The sequence below is a fragment of the Eubalaena glacialis genome, chromosome 6 (genome assembly GCF_028564815.1).
Source record: "Eubalaena glacialis isolate mEubGla1 chromosome 6, mEubGla1.1.hap2.+ XY, whole genome shotgun sequence".
NCBI lineage: Eukaryota > Metazoa > Chordata > Mammalia > Artiodactyla > Balaenidae > Eubalaena > Eubalaena glacialis.
The window spans coordinates 92,280,225-92,305,160 of record NC_083721.1 but is presented as its reverse complement, the minus strand read 5'-3'; the positions used below and the strand labels follow the sequence as shown (position 1 = coordinate 92,305,160).

At 34.8% G+C, this 24,936-nt stretch overlaps 1 protein-coding gene across 5 annotated transcripts in view; it reads left to right on the top strand.

The window, feature by feature from the left end:
• NAALADL2 (N-acetylated alpha-linked acidic dipeptidase like 2) overlaps positions 1–24,936 on the top strand; it is a 1,520,504-nt gene that overhangs the window by 1,227,128 nt on the left and 268,440 nt on the right. For all 5 annotated transcript variants that reach the window (XM_061193412.1, XM_061193413.1, XM_061193411.1 and 2 more), the window contains one exon: positions 20,146–20,292. In XM_061193412.1, the coding sequence (XP_061049395.1) occupies positions 20,146–20,292 (147 nt within the window). The remainder of the gene's footprint in view (positions 1–20,145; positions 20,293–24,936) is intronic.

Below are 24,936 nucleotides of genomic sequence, written 5' to 3'. Positions count from 1 at the left end.
AGCTCCACCAAACCAGCTTTACAACAAATGCTAAAGGAACTTCTCTAAGTGGGAAACACAAGAGAAGAAAAAGACCCAAAAAAACAAACACAAAACAATTAAGAAAATGGTAATAGGAACATACATATCGATAATAACCTTGAATGTAAATGGACTAAATGCTCCAGCCAAAAGACACAGACTGGCTGAATGGATACAAAAACCAGACCCATATATATGCTGTCTACAAGAGACCCACTTCAGACCTAGGGACACATACAGACTCAAAGTGAGGGGATGGAAAAAGATATTCCATGCAAATGGAAATCAAAAGAAAGCTGGAGTAGCAATACTCGTATCAGATAAAATAGACTTTAAAATAAAGACTGTTACAAGAGATAAGGAAGGAAACGACATAATGATCACAGGATCAATCCAAGAAGATGATATAACAATTATAAATGTTTATGCACCCAACATAGGAGCACCTCAATACATAAGGCACATACTAACAACCATAAAATGGACAAGCATGAAAAAATGGACAAATTCTTGGAAAAGTACAATTTTCGAAGACTGAACCAGGAAGAATTAGAAAATATAAACATACCTGTCACAAGTAATGAAATTGAAACTGTAATTAAAAATCTGCCAACAAACAAAAGTCCAGGACCAGATGGCTTCACAGGTGAACTCTATCAAACATTTAGAGAAGAGCTAACACTGATCCTTCACAAACTCTTCCAAAAAGTTGCAGAGAGAGGAACACTCCCAAATTTATTCTACAAAGCCACCAACACTGTGGTACCAAAACCAGACAAAGATGTCACAAAAAAAGAAAATTATAGACCAATATCACTGATGAACATAGATGAAAAATCCTGAACAAAATACTAGCAAACAGAATCCAATAGCCTATTAAAAGGATCATACACCATGATCAAATGGGATTTATCCCAGGATTGCAAGGATTCTTCAATATATGCAAATCCATCAATGTGATACACCACATTAACAAATTGAAGAATAAAAACCATATGATCATCTCAATAGATGCAGAAAAAGCTTTTGAAAATATTCAACACCAACTTATGATGAAAACTCTCCAGAACGTGGGCATAGAGGAAACCTGCTTCAACATAATAAAAGCCATATATGACAAACCCACAGCAAACATTGTTCTCAATGGTGAAAAACTGAAAGCATTTCCACTAAGATCAGGAACAAGACACAGATGTCCACTCTTGCCACTGTTATTCAACATAGTGTTGGAAGTCCTAGCCACCTCAGAGAAGAAAAAGAAATAAAAGGAATACAAATTGGAAAAGAAGCAGTAAAACTGTCACTGTTTGCAGATGACATGATACTATGCATAGATAATCCTAAAGATGCCACCAGAAAACTACTAGAGCTAATCAATGAATTTGGTAAAGTTGCAGGATACAAAATTAATGCACAGAAATCTCTGGCATTCCTATACACTAACAACGAAAAATCAGAAAGAGAAATTAAGGAAACATCCCACTTACCACTGCAACAAAAAGAATAAAATACATAGGAATAAACCTTCCTAAGTAAGCAAAAGACTTGTACACAGAAAACTGTAAGACACTGATGAAAGAAATCAAAGATGACCTAAACATATGGAGAGATATACCATGTTCTTGGATTGGAAGAATCACTAGTGTGAAAACGACTATACTACCCAAAGCAATCTACAGATTCAATGCAATCCCTATCAAACTACCAGTGGTATTCCTCACAGAATTAGAACAAAAAATTTTAAAATTCGTATGGAAACACTAAAGACTCCGAATAGCCAAAGCAATCTTGAGAAAGAAAAATGGAGCTGGAGGAATCAGGCTCCCTGACTTCAAACTATACTACAAAGCTACAGTAATCAGGACAGTATGGTACCGGCACAAAAACAGAAATATAGATCAATGGAACAGGATAGAAAACCCAGCAATAAACCCACGCACATATGGTCACCTTATCTTTGATAAAGGTGGCAAGAATATACAATGGAGAGAAGACAGCCTCTTCAATAAGTGGTGCTGGGAAAACTGGACAGCTACATATAAAAGAATGAAATTAGAACACTCCCTAACACCATACACAAAAATAAACTCCAAATTGATTAAAGACCTAAATATAAGACCAGACATTATAAAACTTAGAGGAAAACATAGGAAAGAAGTGTCTTTGACATAAACCATAGCAAGATTTTTTTTGACCCACCTTCTAGAATAATGGAAATAGAAACAAAAATAAACAAATGGGACCTAATTAAACTTAAAAACTTTTGCACAGCAAAGGAAACCATAAACAAGATGAAAAGACAACCCTCAGAATGGGAGGAAATATCTGCAAATCAAACAATGGACAAAGGATTAATCTCCAAAATATACAAACAGCTCATGGAGCTCAGTATCAAAAAAACAAACAATTCATTTAAAAAATGAGCGGAAGACCTAAATAGACATTTCCCCAAAGAAGACATACAGATGGCCAAGAGGCACATGAAAAAATGCTCAACATCACTAATTATTAGAGAAATGCAAATCAAAACTACAATGAGGTATCATTTCACACCAGTCAGAATGGCCATTATCAAAAACTCTAGAAACAGTAAATGCTGGAAAGGATGTGGTGAAAAAGGAACCCTCTTGCCCTGTTGGTGGGAATGTAAATTGATACAACCACCGTGGAGAACAGTATGGAGGTTCCTTAAAAAAGTAAAAATAGAAGTGCCATATGACCCAGCAATCCCACTACTGGGCATATACCCTGAGAAAACCATGATTCAAAAAGAGACATATACCACAATGTTCATTGCAGCACTATTTACAATAGCCAGGACATGGAAACAACCTAAATGTCCATCAACAGATGAATGGATAAAGAAGATGTGGCACATATATACAATGGAATACTACTCAGCCATAAAAAGAAACGAAATTGAGTTATTTGTAGTGAGGTGGATGGACCTAGAGTCTGTCATACAAAGTGAGGTAAGTCAGAAAGAGAAAAACAAAAACTGTATGCTAACATATATATATGGAATCTAAAACAAAAAATGGTACTGATGAACCTAGTGGCAGGGCAGGAATAAAGACATAGGCATAGAGAATGGACTTGAGGACACAGGAGTGGTGGGAGGGGGAAGCTGGGGCGACGTGAGAGTAGCATCGACATATATACACTACCGAATGTAAAATAGATAGCTAGTGGGAAGCAGCCGCATAGCACAGGGAGATCAGCTCTGTGCTTTGTGACCACCTAGAGGGGTGGGATAGGGAGGGTTGGAGGGAGGCTCAAAAGGGAGGGGATATGGGGATATATGTATGCATATGACTGATTCACTTTGTTGTACAACAGAAACTAACCTTGTTCTGAAGCAATTATACTCCAATAAAGATGTATTAAATAAATAAAATAAATAAAATAAAATAAAACGTTTGACTGGTGCCATCTCCTTTGGGAGAAGCACAGGCACTAGACTGGTTTAATGGCAATGGCTTTTCAAAACAGAGGAGAGATGATATTAAAGAATTCCAGACTGTCCTAAAATGGATTTTTTGCTGGAGGTTTCATTTGGAGTAATTAGGAATTGGATTTGAAAAAAACATTTTTGACATAGAATCCATTTGGAGAGATATTTTGTGTGTGTGTGTGTGTGTATGTGTGTGTTCTTGTCACTGATTTAATGGTGCGTTTGGTGAGGTGCAGGTGAATTTTGCTTAACTTCAGGCAATACTTGAAAGTTTAATGATCTGAACCAGGCAACCAAGAAAAAGTAACAAGGATGAGATCCTTAGTCTTGGGAAGAGACAGACACTTTAGGAGCGATTGTACTGGGAGCAGCGGCAATGAGGCCCCAGCAACCAAGGTTTCACAGGAGTGTCAGCGTTGTAGCATAGGGATGACTTAGCTTAAGCAACAACAACAGCCAGAAATACACTGTCTTCTGTAATTCCTGGTCAGATCCTTTATTTTTGGTTAATTGGAGATATAAAAGACCTATGGAGTGACAACATTTTCTGGCTTCACATTTTTCTTTAACAATTTCTAGTCTTCAAATCTTTCCTCATACAATTAAGTTAAGGGTCTCATTGAAATTGGCAAGTATCACCCCTTAGAGTGTGAATTATTCTCTGCTATACCACTTTATATATGACAAAATCTGTACAGGATGGAATGATTTTCCTAGGTATCCCTTAGTATACTAATTCTGTTTTGTGGTAAATGTGGAATTTTTATGGCCATACATTATTATGCTAGTGATTTATATAGTATCATTTATTAGCTTAAAAGTGTATGTGTACATAAATTGTGCAAATTTTTAAACTGTGTAAAAATAGGTGAATACAATATATATATTAGAAATAATGACTGTTTATAACCAAACTTTTCGTAGTTGTAATGCAAAAGCAAGCACCAGAATGATTGTTAAGAAAATGTTTGTTAGGTAGAAATATGAAGTCCATTGGAAATGCAACAGGGTAAAAGTGTTGTCATTCCTTTATCTGAAGTTTCTAGAAGAACAATATACTCACTAATGCATAATTTCTTCATATTTATTCTTTTCTCCTCTCTTCAGTAAGGCCTCTAGTGAAAAAGAAAATAGACTATTAAATTTTACATGCAAATTTTCAGTAGTTTGCAAATGACTAGGGGCAAATCTGCCTATTAAATTACTTTATTCCCACTACTGCTATTTTAAAATCTTGAACATTCATTTTACGTTGAAATATATAGCTTAACTTCCATATTACTGAGATTTACCATATTATGTGCTTGTCAAAATCTGCATGTTTCTTTTTTATAAGTTGTTAAAGAAATGTTCTATTAATATGTGTGCTCTTGCCGTACAGTCTTATAGTGCTATATTAGCAGATAAATATTTAATAAAATTATAACAAGATGTGAAGCACGCTTTACACAATATATTAAAATTTCCTCTTTGCTTATGTCTTGTTTTTATTCCACTTTTTAAATTTAGAAACATACACTGATGAATATAATGCATTGTATCATTTTTCACAGCTGGGGATTCAAATATATACTGATGGTATGTCAGAAATTCCTGGAATTAATTGCTTGATTCAGTGGGGAATAGAGTTCAATATAATCTTATTTAATTTTAAGTAGGTGCACTTTAAAAGATACTGCTGGTGACAAATTGGTTTTATTTATTATATATTTTATCATTTTTAAAAATTTTATGGTCTGAATTAAATGGCACCAAATTAAATCTACTCTTAAAAATGTAAGCTTTCCTTTTACTTTCTTGCCTTTCAAAACACTCAGTGTGTGGAAAGAAGTCTTGGCAGTTTGTGAAATATCCGTGTTTATATCTGAATAATTATCTTCCATTTATGCTGATAGTTCAGTTTGTATTTGCTATGCTTATCAAGGCCCCAGAAAGTAAATAGAAATATCAAAATCACTGTTATTTAATGTAGCAGATGCTGAATAAATATGCTTAAAGCCTAAAATGAATCTATATAAATTCTGGATATCTCCTGACCAATTACATATCAGTTGGAGCTTTTCAAACTTCCAAAATGAATAAATCTGTGTATATATATATATATAAAGATCTTTATTCTCAGAATATATATATATATATACATATATATATATATATATATATATATATATATATATAGGAATTTCCTTGCAGCCCTGTATTATCTTGGCTCTAAGCAACATGATTGAAATTAGGATAATTTAGGTTTAGAATGTTCTAAAAAAGCAGGTCATAAGGGATGAAAATATTTCAAAAAGTTCCTTGAAAAATTTTCTCCCAAATGTTTCTGGGATCCTTTTTATTTTCCCTGAGTCCAAATACTTCTGTCTGTCCTTGAGTTGTATCTTCTACATGAAATCTTCCCAAAGAGCTATATCCCACATGAATCTTTTCTTTCTCTGTTTAGCTGTTATACTTACATAGTGAATAGTTTATTTCTTAATTATATGTTGCTTTAGGTTTTTGTAAATGTTTGACGTTGTAAAATTTTGTTTCAAAAAGCAAAACTCTGGACTTCCCTGGCAGTCCAGTGGTTAAGACTCTACGCTTCCACTGCAGGGGGCAAGTGTTCGATCCCTAGTCAGGGAAATAAGATCTCACATACCGTGCGGCATGGCCAAAAAGAAAAACTCTAAAATATGATTCATTTCCTTGGGAATCCTTTATATTTTAATGACAAAAGCTGTTCTCAGGTAGTAGTGGTAGCTGATATTATAGCCTAAAAACTAGGCCCATTATGTATTCATTTAAAGATTTCCACATAGTCCTCATTAAATATATCTAATTTTTCTTTTAAAGGATGTTTTTATTTAAAAAAAAATATTAGTATTGATTGATTCATTTGTAAGGGGGGTGGTGGGAAATCAGCTTTTCTTCTACTCTCCTATATCCCCTGACTGGGGCCCTGCAAATTAGACTGGACAAAAGACAGATTAACAAAAGAAAAACAAACAAAATTTATTAATGTGTGCATTGCACATACAAGAGAACTCAGTGATGAGTAACTCAAAGAGGTGGTTAGAACTTGGGTTTATATAGCATCTTTACAAAGGACAATGAATTTGTACAGAAGTGACAAGACAAAGGAAAGGGGTTTTAGGCTTTTAGGGGCAGCAAATTAGAAAGGAAAATATATGTTGGAAAAGAATGGAAGGGTTGTTTTAGCAAGGTTTGTTACGTAGATTCCTCTAGTGCCATCTGTCTGGGCTGAAAAGAGTCTAGAGTTGTCCAGGTCATTAAGAACCACCCTGCCTTTCCTAGTAGAGAGGAGGAAGGCAGAGAATTTTTCCTATGTCTGCTTCCTCTCAATTACTTTCAGCTCAAAATAATCCTTATGTCAAAGTAGCATATTTTGGGGTGGCATACTCTGCACCCCCTCACATTCATTCAAGAAATATTTATCAAGCATCTTCTATATACCAGCCACATTGCACAAGATCTGGGCTCTTACTGAGTATGCATTCTAGCAGGAGTAGCCTGATGATATACAAATTAATGAAGAGGTGAACAAGAAATTATCACATGATAAGAGTACTATGTAGAAAATTAAAACAACAGGACATGATAGAGAGTGAGTGGTTGACTGCTTCATATTGGATAATCAAAGAGGTCTTCTGGGAGGAGATGACATTTATAAAACAGAAATAGAGTCACAGATGTAGAAAACAAACTTACGGTTACCCAGGTGGGAGGGGGAAGCGGAGGAGGGATAAATTGGGAGATTGGGATTGACATATACACACTACCATGTATAAAATAGATAACTAATAAGTACCTACTGTATAGCACAGAGAACTCTACTCAATATTCTGTAATGACCTGTATGGGAAAAGAATCTAAAAAAGAGTGGATATATGTATATGTAAAACTTACTCACTTTACTGTACACCTGAAATTAACACAACATTGTTAAATCAACTATGCTCCAATAAAAATTAAAAAAAAAAATTAAGACCTGAAGGAGCTGGCCAAGAAAAGACCAGGGGCAAGTATTCCATGTGGTGGAATTAAGTAATCCTTAGTGTGTGATGTTAGTGGGTGAGGGAGAGTGCAGTACTAGAGGAGAGTGAAGAAGTAGTCAGGAGCCAGATATCAGGTTGGGTTTTCCAAACCAAGCTCAGTGTTCGGGTTTTATTTTGAGTGCAATGGGAAGCCTTTGGAAAGTTGAAACTAAGATGGAGGATCATGGTAGGTTTTATATTTTTAGAGATTAGTCTAGCAATATTGTGTTTTCAAAAGCATTTTTCATGCTGCTAGCCTTTATGATGATTATGTTTAATGGCTAGATGATATATGATGAGTCGTAATTTAAGTACTTCTCTTTTGGGGTATTTAGGTTACTTTTAATATTCATTCCCTACTTATAATATTCAATACATTCAAAAAATAACATTATAGTATAAATAATGACATGGTAAATATCTTTATGTAAATAATTTTCCTCTTCTGTTAGATTGGTTATATGCTATAGGTTCTCAGAAATAAGGTAACTGGATCAAAGAACAGGAATTTTTTTTTTAAGCACTTAATACATCCTGCTAAATGACTTTCTAAAAGGCTGGTATTAAATTGTTTACATTGGTGATATAGGAGCACACAATTTATTGTAGGCTTACTGACTCAAATCCTGTTAATTAAATAAGCAAAACCCCCCAAATGATTACATATATTACATATTTAGCATAAGAGAAAAACACTATTACTTAAAGTAAGAAATTAAATAACAAACACAACTATATAAAATACAACTTAGCTTAAACTTATACAATTTATGTGGTATCAGTTGTTATTTACCTTATGCTAAATCTGCTATCTCGGTCTAAATAGAACACACCATGGTGCTTTCAGACTTGGAGAGCAGCCTGAATCTTAGCGATGCACATCCAAGAAAGTCTTTTGCAGATTTTCCTCAGAGCCTGGGGAGCAGTGCAATTTGTCTTAAAGCCAGTCACTTTAGGGCTAGGGGCTTTCAAACACTTTCTAACTCTAGCTCCTGTGAGACAAGACCCTATCTATTGGTGAGTCCTGAAGTGTTTTTTTTTTTTTTGAACTTATTTTAAGTTATTGTTCAATGTCAGAACAAAGAAATACATTGCTATTTAACTGAATGTATTTGAAACAGAAATCCAAACTTCACTGACAAAGTGATCCTCTTAGTAATTTGTCTATCCACCACAGTGTTCACTTATTAGAAAAGAAACTTCTAGCTAGTAGTGTCTATAGTTGAAAACCCCTACCTCTCTTTCAGATAGCAGTGGGTGCAAATTATTACATTATTTGCTAACCTCTTTTTGCAATTCTTTGTGATTACTTATTAGCATGTGTCTTGTAGACAACCCTGAGAGATGAAAACTAATCATTCTTGATATTATTTGAAAGAGGAGCACCACCTTGCCTAATTATTCGTGTCATGCTAGGTTTATATATACATCTTCTTTATCCATTCATCTGTCAATAGACACTTAGGTTGCTTCTGTGTCTTGGCTATTGTAAGTAGTGCTGCTATGAACATGGGGCTCTATGTACTTGTTTCTTGAGCTCTACCTCAGACCGACTGAATCGTAAGTCTGGGGATGGAGCCCAGCAACCTGTGTTGTAACAAGCCCTCAGGTGATCTCTTGAATGCTACAGTTTGAGAAACACTAAGTTACAAGTAAGGGGCAAAAGAAAGTGAATAGTACAGAATGACTATAAAAATTTGGTGTGAGGAACTGGGTGAATGTTGGGACCATATTTGGATCTAAGGAACACTGAGAAAAGAGCTGATTTGAGAGAAGATATCAATACTTTTTTTCTTTGATTTATTTTTTATCAAAATTTTAATTATAGTAAGATACACTACACATAACATTTACCACCTTAATTATTCTTAAGTGTACAGTTCAGTAGTGTTATGTATATTCACATTGTTGTGCAATGAATCTCCAGAACTTTTTACCCTACAAAACTGAAACTCTATACCCATTAAACCAGTCCCCAGTTTCCCCCTCCCCCTAGTCCCTGGCAACCATCATTCTATTTTCTGTCTCTATGAATTTGACTACTCTAGATGCTTGATTGTATTAATCTGGTTGGGCAGCTATAACAAAACACCATAGACTGGGTGGTTTTTATTTTTTTTTTAAATTGTTTGTTTGGTTTTTTTTTTGTTGTTTTTTTTTGGCTGCTCAGTGTGCATGGCGTGCGGGATCTTATGTCCCCGACCAGGGATTGAACCCATGCCCCCTGCAGTGGAAGTCTGGAGTCTCAACCACTGGACCACCAGGGAAGTCCCATCTGGGTGGTTTAAACAACCAACACTTACTTCTCATAATTCTGGAAGCTGAAAACTCCAGGGTCAAGGTGCTGGTCCCTGGTGAGAGCTCTCTTCCTATCTTGCAGACAGCCACCTTCTTGCTGTGTCCTCACATGGTGGAGAAAGTTCTGGTGTCTCTTTCTCTTCTCTTAAGGTCACCAGCCCTATCAGATTAGGGCCCCACCCTTATGACCTCATTTAACATTTGTCACTTCCTCATGGGCCCTATCTCCAAATACAGTCACATTTGAGGTTAGGGCTTCAACATATGAATTTGGGAGGGGGGGGGGATCCAATATAGTCCATAGCATTCATGTAAGTGGAATCCTACGGTATTTGTCTTTTTGTGACCAGCTTATTTCATTTAGCATAATGTAGAACTTAATCTTTGCTGAGTTAAGTTTGAAGTACCTATTCCACATCCAAGTGAGATGTCACGGTGGCAGATGGCAGGAGGGCATGCTAAATGGTCATTTGTGTGCTTTTTGTGTCTATCTGCAAAATGTCAAATCCAATACACAGTCTCATATAAAAGTAGTCTCTATTTCAAAGTGCTTTTAGTTCCAGATGTGGGGAAGAGGGGATTTCCAAAGTGAATTTTGAAAGCTGATGTCTTTGGAATCACAGCATTGGGGTTAAAGAATTGAGAATTAAGTGGGGAATTTCCTGGCAGTCCAGTGTTTAGAACTCTGTGCTTTCACACAAAGGAAAATTAAGTTAAAACAAGTGATAGAACTGTAAGGCTTCCTGGTACATGCTGACCAAAATAATGGGCCTAGGTCTGGTGCAAAGAAACTTAACATGTGGGGATTGGAATGGGGGTAAGAGTCATGTGTAGTTTCTGAGTATCCTAAGCACAGTGCTCCTTAGACACAACGGTGGCTACAAAGCTCTGATGAACTTATTCTAGCAAAACTGTCCCTAGGCTAGCAGTTATTTTGGCCCAGGGCTTTAAGGTTATGCCATGATGCTGTCATCTGTCAGAGTCAGACATAGTACTGCTGATGGTGTTATTTCCTCTACCTAACTTCTCACTCTCAGCACTTAACTTGCTTGAAATGGTAATATGTGATGGTTTGCCATCCATATCCTTTTGCCCTCCTGCTTGCCAAGTCTGAATTTTTCAGCTTTTTCTCCCTGTGCTCTCCTAAAATTAAATGAATTACCTCTAAAAAAAACCCTGAGAGCACCCTCCTGATTTACAACCTTCCCATAACCCTGGTCATAGAGAGGACAGCAAACTTTCTTCTGCTGTCTACTGAATGATGCTAAATATATGCAGAGTAACTCCAATGTTTCCTTCCTTTTGCATGTACCTTTTTTGAAGTGTCTGATTTTTTTTTTTTGAGGGAAGTTACTAAATTTTCATTAAAAATATTTGTAGCCTGAGACAGTTAATGTTGAATTGAAAACCAGTTAGGTTTTTCAGTTAATTTTTTTAATGCCTGGCAGCTGGAATATATCATTAAAATGCTGACACTGGATTATTTAAAATAGCATTGCCTGTGAGACTAAGAGAAGCTATTTAAGACAAACCTCAAGAAGGCTGGTGGAATAATAGCTGAAGTTATGTTATGTCAGCCAATTCCTCAACATGGGACAGCACTGTGAAGCCAGAATTGTTATCATTCACTGAGACGTAAAATTTATATCTTGATCCTTTTGGTCATTAAAGGTCCTATAGGAAATGTACCCAGGGGGAGTGTGCTTTCAGCCAGTGTGTTGACCAAAGGTCAATTTGGATGTTTCTGCTTTACCTTTTCAATATGCTCATGGTTTCATTTAGATATAATCAGAGTACCGTTTTTGAAAGGTCTCTGGGGTTGTCACTCTATATACAGTGTGCATTTCATGAAGAAATAGGTTCAGTAATTGCGATGACCGACAGCAAACCTATTACAGAAGTGCCAAAGTGGCTGAGGGATCTATGGAGTATTTTTAGCTGGTAAATTATTTTTGTCGCTGTTTCTCTTAAACTGAAAGAATTTTAATTTAGTTGATTAGTCAGCAGTCTACCGGCTCTTTCTGTACAAATTGAGGAACTCCTTCCTTATTTCCTTAGTTAAGCTGGGGGAGCAGGAAGCCATTGAACCAGGGATGGGGGTAGGTGGGGGAGGGAGGCAACAGCATAACAGTGTAAGTTAGAAATCCCTACCTGTCATTCCATTTGCTATCCTTACATCTCTAGAGGATAGCAAAGCTTTTAGTCTGCAAAATGGGATAATAATACTTGTTTCACCCACCTCACAGGGTTGCACTATAATATGACGTCTGTTTGTAAATGATAAATCCTTATGTAAATGTCTCCTTGTAGTAAGTGAGGTAGTCCATCTTTGCATATTTTGATAATAATTTGATACTTGTCTAGAAAATATAAACACACACAAACCATGTAAATAAGAATGGTCCTTAAGGAAATCATGATTACTAAATGAATGGAGTTTTGTTCTTAGTTTTCCCCACTGTCTTTTGGCTTTCTATTCCCTCCCAGTATCCTCCTAGTAATTTGGGATGCCTACTTTAGTAACCCCCTACCCCAGCAAGGGTCTCATGCTGTTGTATCCATTCCCAAATCCTCTATATGAGAACTTTTTCTTCCCTAATCAACTAAAGTGGCAGTTACTTTCATCTGTCTCCTACCCAATACCACATACATTTTTGATGATGCTAAATTGACCTTCTTATATTAAAAGGTTGTCAGCAATACAACTCTAAATACCCCATCTTTCTACTTGTGGACATTTTATAAAATGTTAACATTTCTGAAACTGTGAGATAGCTGTTAGATGGTTTATTTCTTTCCTACTATTTAAGAAAAACTTAAATTGCTACTATTCCTTACAATCAAGGGAATCTCAGAATTGGGAACATAGAACGTATAGTTCAGAGGGGATTTGGAACGTAATTTAGAGGAGAGGGGCAGGTGATTCAGTCACAGATTTAAAGTTCAAAAATAGTAAACAAGTAGACAATGAAAAGTCTTTCTCCTAAGCCTGTTTCTCCCACCAGTACCTCTCCCCAGAGGCAAATAGTATTTGCGTATGTAGTTGTCCCTCAGTATCTGCAGGGATTGGTTCCATGACAACTCCCCATCCCCTTCCCATACCAAACTCTGAGGATGTTCAAGTCCCGTATATGAAATGGCATAGTACATCCACAGATATAGAGGGCCAGCTGGATTAGAGCACATACATATACTTTTTTAATGTTACTTTTGTTTTTAAACACAAATGACAACATCTTATACAATCTTTTAATCTTTTACATTAAAAATGTAAAAATATATCTTAGAGGTTGTTTTTCTCCATTTGCAAAAATACCTTCATTGTTTTTTTTTTAGAGACAGCATATTATTCCATTGAATAAATAGAATATCATTTATTTAACCTTCATAAAATTTGTCCTAATTTTTTTCTTCAGCAATATATGAGGCACTGGAATTCCCACATCCTTTACAATGCAATCTATAATCAAAGTTGCCAAAGTTTTTTGTAAAGTAAATATAAAAGACACTTTATATGTCTTTTATGTATAAAAAACATTTATAATTTTTTTTTTCTGTGAAATGTCAGTTCATATTCATTGACTCTTTTCCCCCAGGTTTTCGATTGTTCTTGTTTATGGTAATTTTTGTCAAGCAGAAAAGTCATAATTTTATGTAGTTAGACTAATCAATCTTTTTCGTCTTCTGAGTTTGTCTTTTGTACTCTAAGTTTATTAAAATTATCTTCTACTGTTTCCTCCATACTTTTATGATTTAGAGTTTTACACTTAAAAGAAAGATTCATCTGGAATGTATTGTGGTATAAGATAGCATATAGTAGATACTATTTTATTTTATTAGTTGAGATTTTTATTTAAACCCAACAGAGTGGTTGAAATGTGAATATTTTTAAGTTCTAAAATAACACACCAGTTTTTATTGTTATACAAAGCCTTAAGTGGAGAGAAATAAAAAAGAAATAGGTCTTCTGCCATCATGTGCCTCTTGGTCAGGGAGCTGAAGTTGGTCAGGGAAGTGGAGGAGAAAAGAAAGAGAGTTTGGGGTGGGGGAGGGTATAAGTTAGAAGTTACCGTAAAAACAAGGGCAAATGTCTTTATTCTTCTCCATTTGCACCTTTACAGAGTGACCTTTAAAGCATTCATTAGTTCATAAATATATTTTAAATACAGTTTGAATTATTTCACATATAAAGTTATATTTTTCTACATTCGATAACAAGATTACAGTTTTAAAAATTAACAGAATGAAATGAGAATTAGTGTGTTTTTCAGTTTGCCAATTCTACTTGTATATACCAGAGGAATAACAATTCTTCACCGTTTAAGGCTGAGAATACTTTGTTAACACCCTGTGAGTTGGTTGTTAAAACTTTGCAGAAACCTTGAGATACTGGAGATTTTAGAAGTCCCATTTTATGGGTTGAAAATTGCCACTTTAAGATAAAAACTTTTTTTTTCCCCTACTCAATTGAATCATTTTAAAAGGCACTGCAAGATATTTATTGATTTTTTAAAATACTTTTACCATTTTGAAAGTATATTTTATGTATAAGGAACTCAATATCAGATGCTGGTGTTAAGGATAAATTAAGTTCCTAGTTTAAAATATTAAAGAAAGTTGGTAGACATAACTTCCTGTTTCCTCTCAAAGATTGTTAGTGGAGATCTGCAATTCATTATTAAGAATTACGTACTAGATAGCAACTTGACACACTGGCATAAAAATACAAACTAAGTAAATGAAGAACACATAATACAAGCACTGAAGAGATGCCACAGATATACAGTTTGTTACAACCATATCCAGTAATTTAATATGACTTAAAAACGAAACAAAACTAGAATCCCAGGAAGAACACATTTAAGATTAGGATGTTCACCTGCATTAATGTGGTCTGTATGCTGCATGTATAAGCATGGTAGAGAGGAAAAAGCATTGCATTTGGAGTGAAAAGAACTGGGATCAAATCCTTGTTGTATTGATTTGAGGCCTCAGTTTTCTAATTTATAAAATAAAACTGTTTTGCAAGGAGAGATCGCCCCTGCGGAACTCTTTGACAGGCTGGTTAACCCTATATAGACCCATTCTCAGAAATAATGTTTTAAAATGCTTAAATTAAAATACACAGGATGGCAAAAGAAACCAATTATATCAAAGTTCAATTAGCTAAATATGAAAGCACACAAATTTGCATTTTAGTAATATATAAACTTAAAAAAATTAAACACATTAAATACCAAAATCCAGCAATGTATCTCATAACTTTCTTCTTTTCAAATTAGTGGTGAGTTTATCCAACAACTGAAATGTGATATGAAGATGCCTCATTTCATTTGGTCACAAAGTTACAGATAATGCTAATACTATTGGGTTTATGGCCTCTTCACATTTGAATGAAAGGTTAAATTTCAGTTAGAATTGAGTAAAAATAAAAATGCTTTTTTTTTTTTGGTCCACCAGGTTCACAGATCTCCTAAATTTTTTATGTGGAGCTCAGGTTAATCACCTTGGGGCTTTGGGATTTTTAGGTTCTTTGTAGTTTCAAAATGTAGTAATTTCTCTATGATTCCTCACCTGTTTACATGTTCACATTGCCTGGGATCATGTTTATAAATCCTGAAAGTTAAAAATGTAACAAAATTGTGTGAAACTACATCCAGTTGATCAAACAACCACCAAAAAACTCTACCATTAAACTCTACCATTAAAGTTTAATTTTTCACTAGTTCTGATTAAAATTTCTTATTCAAATAGGTGATCTACCATCTAAGAGTGTCCACATTAGTCAGAGTTCTCCAGGGTCCCAAGATCTGCAGTTGGCCAGCTAGAGACCCAGGAGAGCTGCTGGTATAAGCTCCAGCCCAAATGCCAGCAGGCTTGAGACCCAAGAAGAACTGACGTTTCAGCTGAATACAAAGAAGGAAAAGACCCATGTCCCAGCTCAAGGCAGTCAGGGAGGAGGAGTTCTCCCTTACTGGTGGGAAAGTCTGCCCTTTGTTCTATTTAAACCTTAAATTGATTGAATTAAGGCCCATCCACATTAGGGAGGGCAATCTGCTTTAGCCAGTCTACCAATTCAAATAAAAATCTCATGCAAAAACATGCTCACAGATATACCCAGAATAATACTGAGTAAATATCTGAGCACCTTGTGGCCTAGAGAAGTTGACACATAAAACTAACCATCCCAGTGCCTATAATAAGAAATCATTTTTAAAATACCATAGGCATCATTATCACAATGTGAACATTATTACACTGGGAACATCTGGAAGATAAGTTGTTTCTACACAACTGAAGTTACAAAATAATACTGAAATGAAGATAAAGTGACTTAATCTTATTATAATATGTAGAATGTGGTACTTTCATTTTGAATGTTATGCTTTTCTTGCTGTTTGAATAAGTAATCACCTTAGATTTCTTATGTATGTAGAGTGAATATGTAAGCAAAGGAAAGCAGAATGTGGGAGAAATAAAATGTTTGAATTATTAAACAGATTTTTAAATACTTTAGAAACCTGTCAATGTGTCTTGGTATTGCTATTCAACTAATACAAATGTTGACTTAATGTCTTTATATTTCACTTTTATAATAATTTACTATGAGGTTTTGCCTTTCAGCTTAAAAGTATACTTGCAAAGAGCATACCCCTTTAGGATTGAGATAGTGATTTCATTTCAGGTCTTCAACAGACTAGTGGTAGGAGATTAAACAAGTGACATAATCATGGTCTTTGCCTGAACTTGCTTATTTTATAAACTGGAATAAAAATGTTTGTTATCAAACATTAATCTGGAACATTTTGAACTCCTTGGATGAAATACTTAATTTGAATTTACTCAGCCTTGCAAGTAAATTCTAAAAACTAATTGACCTGCACAAATTTGTTATCAACCTTCTCTCCCCCATTGTGGCTAACTTCTAGAAAAATGAAGAAAATAACTTTTCTTTCTACTTCCCTTTCAGATATTAGTGTTTCAGAGGTTGAGTAGATCAGTATCTATTACCTGATACAGATCCATTACAATCCACTGCAGTGCTGTGAGGGAAAACAAGTCACATTAAGATAGAAGGCAGATTTAGGATCACTTCAGGTCTGTAAATTTGGCCTAGATTTTAAAGTAGTGAATAATAAAAAAGATTTAGAGGATAGGGTTTGTGTGCCAGGAATGTTCTCCTTTTAAGGGAGATCCCCAGATGAAATAACTTGGGGAAAAAAAATCAATCTGAAAATTGGGTTCTTTTTTTATCCTATTTTACTCTGAAACTAGTTAGGAACAAAAGGACAAAATAAACATAGGCTTGAGGGTCCTGTAGTTCTGCCCCTCATCACTGATTAAATCACAGGAGAGTAGACGGTAGAAAACAAGGTGGTGGGAGAGACAGAGAGAGACACGGAGAGGAGAAATGTGGGCTGGCAAGAGAAGTCCTCCACAAGACTTTATAGGGAAACTCAGTAGGTAAGGAACAAGCCCCAGAAAGGCTCCTTAGGGAACACTGTGTCACCCCTGATCCTCCAATCTTGGATTGGCTTTCTTGAAGCTTTTACTCTTCATTTGGGCTTAACTCTGACAGGAGACTCAATATCCCAGTGCCCCAAGCTGTAGAGTCGAGCTACACCTTGGGCCACGCAACCCTATTATTCTGTACTCTGTCTTCCCTTTGTAAATAGTCTATGTTAGCACCATAGATGTGGTTTAAGAGATCTTAACCATCAAAATATAATTTTAAAACAATTCTAGGTAATGCTCAGCCTGTTGCCATCTTAGAGTTGGTTTACAAAGGAGTTTAAGTGTGACGGAGGTGGCAATACAAACCTTTAGGGAAAAGGTAGACTTTTCAATAAATGGGTAAAGTAAAGCAAGCCAGAGTAGGGGAAAGGATGCAGAAGTATTTTAAGAAATGTGATTCTGAAGGCTGGATGTTACCCTTTTGATTTGCCTGGAAAATGGAATGCAATGAAAATATTAAAACTATGCAATGGGATTAGCCATGGAAAGAACAGAGAGACTAGAGAATCTGTACTGCCTCTGGAAAGAATGCCTGGGGCCAGTAAAAGACTGAGGCAAAACAAGAATTTTGCTTTGTGTAACTGTTAGATCAAACAAAGAATGTAAGTATTGATTGGAGTGGGTCATTTCTGCCATTCCAATTATTTGCACATATGGGAAATTAATACTTTTTGTCAGAGGGAAGCTATTATATAACAATGATGACTGAGTAAAAGTGATATCAAAATTTAAAACCACAATTATTTTTTAAAATTTAATTAAATAATTTTTTTTTCAGACAACTCATGGAATTTAGAGTTGTCAATTTTTGATCCATGGCATTCCTCTGTTGAGAAAAATTTTCTGTCTAAGGAACATGGCTGATATTTAGAGTGGATGTAAGAATTGTGTATATGAAATGAAATTAAAACCAAATCTACAATTTCATTGATGATGAGTAGGGTACATATGCTATCTCAAAAAGACATAGATGTTGCTGCAGTAAAGGGGAAGTAGACCACTTAGCCAATAAAATTAAAATTTATTTTTTAAGCATCTGAGAAAAGACTAGATTACACCAAAGCCTCATTAATAACATACAAGAATGCAACAGCCTAGGTTTCACAAATTCAAATGCCTCCAGCCACCATTTAGTACATTTGAATGAGTGAGGCAGGCTGAGCATGAGACACTAGTGATGGGACACTGGTGAATGTCTTGCCTGCTCAGTGCAGTCAGATTCAATTAGAAAAAAGTTTATTCTGTCTCAACAAATACCTTCAAAGTTACCAGTTTTCAAAACTGATTTCAACTGGATCTCTAAAAAATACTTGGGACTTCTTACACAATGTAGTCTCTTTGCTTTTTGTGATCTAGTACTTAAGGGTAGCTCTTCTTTGGGAATAATCGAGACCCTCCCCAAACTATCCCAGTTGATATAAAACCTCCAGGAGTCTTTGCCCCAGGAGTATATGAGGGAGTGAAAGGGGATTAACTGTCTTTTCAGAAGATTAGGCTTTCAAAAGAAGAAAATTTCTGGGGGTCACCATAAAAAGCATTAGGTTGCTGGTTAGACTGTGTGCTAGAACACTCTTTTTACTTTCTATTTCCAAAGTGCTTAATTACCCAGGATATTTACAAATAACATGAAGTTGAAACCATGCCTAGTTTATAAACACTTACACAGACTTTCCATTTGAATTGATTTTAAATTTGTTGCAGATATCTTTCTGTTAGGACCTCAAAAAAAGTGATAGGTAATGAAACATTATTATATGTTTGAAAGATTAGCACTGTAGTTGAAAAAAGTTGGAAAAACTCACTTTCTGAATATTAAAATTCATATTTCCAAATCTTTTGATGGATTATATTTAAAAGTGTTTTTGAAATTATATCATGCCAAAGAAGCATGGGAAGGGGTTGAAGAGTCAATGTCTTGATTCAATGGCAAACATACATTGAATACATATGTTTTGCCCGATTTTGGATGTGATGTTCTCGCACTATTGTCTCGCTTCCCTCATGATTCCTGCTGAGGAGATTGGCATTCTTCCACATTTCATACTTGAGACAACAGCATCACAGAAAGATTCTAGATTTTTGGAAATTTTACTAATGAAGACATTTTAAATCAATAATAGTTATAGGAACAGTTATTTTACTGGTTATGATTTTTTAATTATGCTTTGATTTATTTTTGTAAAGCTACTGTCATTTGTTTTGCATGCTAGACAACTCTTAGTTTAAGAAATAATAGTCTATCACCGTTTATTTCCCTAGAGGCTGCACTTAGCTTTGTGGTTCTCTTTGGCCCATGGTATTTGGCATATACTCTTAACACATGTGGGGATATGATTTGACGAGGCAATTGAGAAATTCTTTTCTGTGGTTGTCCAAAAAACATTTTTAGAATAGAATTATATCTTACCAAGCTGTCCTTTAAATTTGTGGGAAAACTTTAAAAAAAGACAAAACTAAACCTTTTGAGGGACTCAACATTCTCTTTTAACGAGTCATTACAGATCATAATAAATCTATGATAAAAATGCTTTTTAAGCAACAACAACAAGAAAAGCTTGATTTAGTCCAGTGCTAGTCACTCTTCAGTGAGCGTGAGCACAGTAGAGGAATGTTGCTACACAGATTTCTGGGCTCCATCCGCAAAGGTTCCCATTTGGGAGGACATGGGTGGAGACTAACCATTTACATTTCATGTTCCGAATAAGTTCCTGGGTGCCATTGATGCTGCTGAACTGTGGACCACGTTTTGAGTAGCATTGATTTAGGGATAACCTAAGAAGCATAGTGTGTGCTAATAATTTAAATTATGTTTTTCAGAAAAATAATTTCAACTGTTCCAGAAGAGGTCAGTGCCCAGAAACAAATATCAGTTCTGTACAGATGCAAGATGATGCCGATTACTTCATCAACCATCTTGGAGTTCCCACCGTGAGGTTTACTTATGAGGACATTAAAGCATTAGAGGTGAGTGTTTCCAAAAATGCAAAACACACACAATGTATATAGCAGACATGCAGAATTTTATTTTATCCTGGCTTTTTGTCTTTCTTACCCAATAGGTTACTATAAGAAGCTGCTTCATTTAGAAAGTTATTCTTGTTGTTCAGAGGCTTTGTAAGAATATTTGAAAACATCAGCTCTTTTCAATAGTGTTGAATTCAATTTAAAAAGATTTATACTGTCACTCACATTTTCAGTGTGCTTCTCAGCAAGAAATGTGCAGTTGTTGGATTAACATCAAAACATAATTGTAATCTTCAGAATTCACAGAAACAGATGACATGTGCAATAGATTCTCCTCTCCTTGCCCAAGGGAAAGTGCATTTCATGTGCTGTATGTTAATGTGAGTCTTGTGGATTAGCTTCCCAAAGTTTGTCAATAGTTTGCTTGCCTAAAAAGATGCTACTTTTTGTGTGTGAGGATACGAAGTTTTTTCCCAAAGAATATCACAGAGGCCTGATTGACCTTAATTAAGTATGTTCATTCTTCTGTTGGACATTAAGCATTTTAATCTTTCTCAGAGTTATGTCACAGGAAACTGTTTCTCTGTAGATCCAAACCTGCTGAAAGACTTCCTTCTTTTACAAATCGCGCATGCATTATTGGGAGCTATTTGAAAGCCTCTGGGGTGGGCTTCTTGATGTAACTATTTCATTAACAAAATAGTGGCTGGAAAATAGAGTAAAGCCTTCTTTGTTTTTCAAATTATAGACGTTCCTGGAAAGTTGTGTTTAAATTATATTTTTATCAATGTCAGATATGCAATATCTTAATGTCTGATAGCTTTTAGCAAAAGTGACCTTTAGGTTTCTCTGCAACCCTCTACCCTCACCCCTTACTCCCTCAGTAGACACAAATGATCACTAACAACTTAAATTCACAGATGGAGAAACTCTGGGTGACTCCTACTGTAATGAGATGAATTCTTGGGTAATGCAAAAGTAATCACTGTGATTTATCTATTTTTTAAAATTGAACTTTCATGTGCTATTGCTGTTTGAAAACGGGGTACATGTATAGAGGTATCTTTTCTCTTACCAAGACCACTACATATAATGAAACTGATGTATTAAGAAATTAACTCACTTTTAATTTTCCTGCTTGATATCTTCTAACATCTTTTTATCATCCCCCCCCATCCCAGCCCGTCCAGCTCGTGTCATGTTAACACATTGAATGAAAGCTTTTATCCAATACATGTTTAATTCATTTTGGTTGAGTTTAAGCCAAGAATTTAGAGAGGCAATATAGTATAGCCTTAGGTATGGGACTAGACTTGACTCTGAACTCAAGTACTAGACAAATGATTTAACTTCTTTCAGAATTGTTTTATAGATGAGGGGAACATGGTATACTTATGGAATCTAGAGAACCATGGTAAGGATTAAATGAGATTATGCATGTAAAGGGCTTGGCTAACATTAAACATATAATAAGGCCTCCGTAACTATAGCTATCATCACAATTATTATTATCTGATTTACATATTAGGGAGAATTTCTAAACTTTTTCAATAAGAAGACATTAGTGGGAGGGAGGAACTTGTTAATCGTTAAGAAAAACAAACTTCTAAGGCTGACGAGGTGGGATTTGATGAGGATCAGCTGGACGATCTGAGGTGTTAATGGGAGAAGATTTGGAAACAGGTCCCAGTGATTTTCTCAGAAGGTACTAATATAATGTGAAACTCCTCAGGCTAAAGTTTACCCACTAGAACTGGCTTAGTCTGAAGAAGCTAATCAGTTTTTCAAATTATATACGGAATGTCTAACTCCCATCATCAAAATCATTTTCTACTGTATTTGTCTCCAAAAAAGCAATTAAAAGAGAATCTTCTATGCTTTATAACTAATGACCTTGTTTATATTGCTTTAGTGTGGAAAATTTTTTTAATGGATTTGTCCCTTACAAAATGTGAATGCTTGAGATGAGATAATTTTGTACGGTAAATTCTCCAAAGAACAGATAGTGACCTTTGCATTCTGTGTTAACCTATAATAGATATTTGTATACAGTTATTAAGAGGAATTATAAACATTGAAAGGCTTTACCGATGATATAAAGGATATTTATCCTATGTCAATTAGTAAAAGCAGGTAAGGAAGTTAGAGCTTTTCCCCTGCAATTAAATTTAAAATATATATTATATTTATGTATTGCATAATATACTATATGTATAGTATGTAATATCTACCACTTATTGAGTGCTTGCCTTGCTAAAATTTTTATATTAGCAAATATTTTATATTACCTCATCTCATTCAATATTTATGATATCCCTATGAGTCACCTTTCATTATTAACACTTTTTTTTTTTCTTCTGAGGATGAAATGTAGCTTAAAATCAAGTAGCTGATCCAAGGTCATAAAGCTAATAAATGGCCAAGATAGAAGTTGACCTTAGATCTCTTTAACAGTAAGACCATGTTCTCAACTATTACACTAAAGTTTGTAAATTGGAAGCCCAAGGGCCAAATCCAGTACACAAATACCTTTTGTTTGTTCTGCGCTTTATTGAAAACTTGAATTTTTGGAAGAAATGGATTCCTTTTTCCATGGAAACAATTGGCTAAATTGTGCATTATGATTACACTATTAAGAAGAATATTTCTTCAATACCTCTTTCTATCAAAAATTGGGAAATGAATGATTGATCAACCTAATGGGCCACATGTTTCACCAGACTTGTATCACCTCTATTACCTGTTTGGCCCCTGTAGGAAGTGAGTGCATTATCTTTGCACTAATTTTGAGTAAAAAAGTTAAAGTGGATAATTTTGTAGTCCTTTCACTTTAAAAATTGTATATGCATTCTAAGTGTGCTAATTTATACTCATATTTTTGAAGAAACTATCCATTTAAAATTTATTTAGATGATTAGAATTTCTGACAGTTTTTTTAATCCAGCAAGATTGATTATAAATCTTTTACACTCAATTTCAACAAGTAAATAATGATAATAAGAGAAAAATTACCTGTAGGAAAGTAGACTAGTGCCATAGACACCACTTTTTATGGACATATGGGATATTATTAGTTCTAAAATTATTTTTTGATGAAATATGACATTTTATAATATCTATTCTCAATATTTCATACTATCCACATTCCCACCAGCAATTTCTCCCTGTAGTTTCTCTGGATGCCTGTATATTGCATAGATTGCTTGAGGCACCTTTCATCTTTAGCTTTTTTGGCATCTATACTCTAATTTTCCAATAATTAAATTTCACAAATGCAAAGCAATCTATGGGTTTGCCAAATGTTAGAATTATTCCTTCTCATAAGATATCGCCTTGTTAATTGAAACGTCTCTAGTTGTAAACTTCATTTAAATAAGGTTTTTAATTTGTAAACATTGTTGCACCTGTTAGGAGAAGCATTCTGTGCAGATTAAATACAATGCAGAGATTGCTGAAAAGGAAATGAAAAGACAGATGCTTTCTGATTAAGAGTGCAATATTTATGACAAGCTGGTGGTCCAATGCACATTTCTTCTGTCACTTAACAGCTGTTTCACATAATTTTTGTTCCAGATCAGTATATTTACTCTATACAGGGCATGTCAGAGGGTCTGGCTTTCTTAGTATATCAAAAGATCAATCCTTGCCCTAGTAAGCTTTATATTACAGTTTGAAGCTCTGATTTTTCACTCTGTTTAACCTTATATTTTTTGCTCTTCTGCTTTAAAAATTCCTTTTTAAACCCAATTTACCTCTATAATGGAGCATTTAACATTTAAATGATAATGAGATAAAAGGGTATGATAGCTTTTATATAGCAGGGGTTTTTGCATAATTGTTTTAATGCCCTTTGGTAACCCAGAAAACGAAAACCAAGTAGCCTAGGTATTTTGAAACTCTTATTAATTCTTTTTAAGTTAGATGAGTTTGATATCAATTCTGATTCTTAAACTGATAGACAGCAGCATGAGAGTGTGTATGTGTGTGAACTTTAAGGTAATTTTATGGGATAAAAATGATAATTTGTGCAGATACAATACACATAAACACATTTTGGAGCAAAGTAACTCATAGTTTACATGTTGATTCTTTGTTTTATTCTACTAAGTTGAAGAAAAACTTACCTTACTTAAATGAGAGATCATTCTGTCATTACATTTTCTGTTGGGAAATCAGTCACTGTCATTGTTATGTTAACAGATAATAAGAGTTCAAAAGTCAATTAAAATCTCTTGACTTGAGACCAAATAGTTTGTGTAACTATGCATAAGCTGTACTGATGTTTTGTAGTATCTGATAGAATTTGTTTTATACTGATAGCTATACAACTAATTAATGTCACTTAGAAATGAGATTTTACCTCTTCTACTTCAAAATGTGCCAGCTGGAAACAGGATGGAGAGGGGGTCTTCAGTGTTCTCTCAAGCTCATTCCTTTTCTTTGTAAGTTATTTTAGGAAAAGGAAAATGTCAGAACAAAATATATGGTATGGTTATTTTCAGATCAGACCTGCTTCTTTTTGAGTAAAGGTTTCAAACATTTTGTTCTAAAAACCCATTTGCACTCTTTGAGTACTGAGCACTCCAAAGAAAAGAGCTTTTTGTTTATGTGAGTAATATGTGCAAATATTTACCATATTAGAAG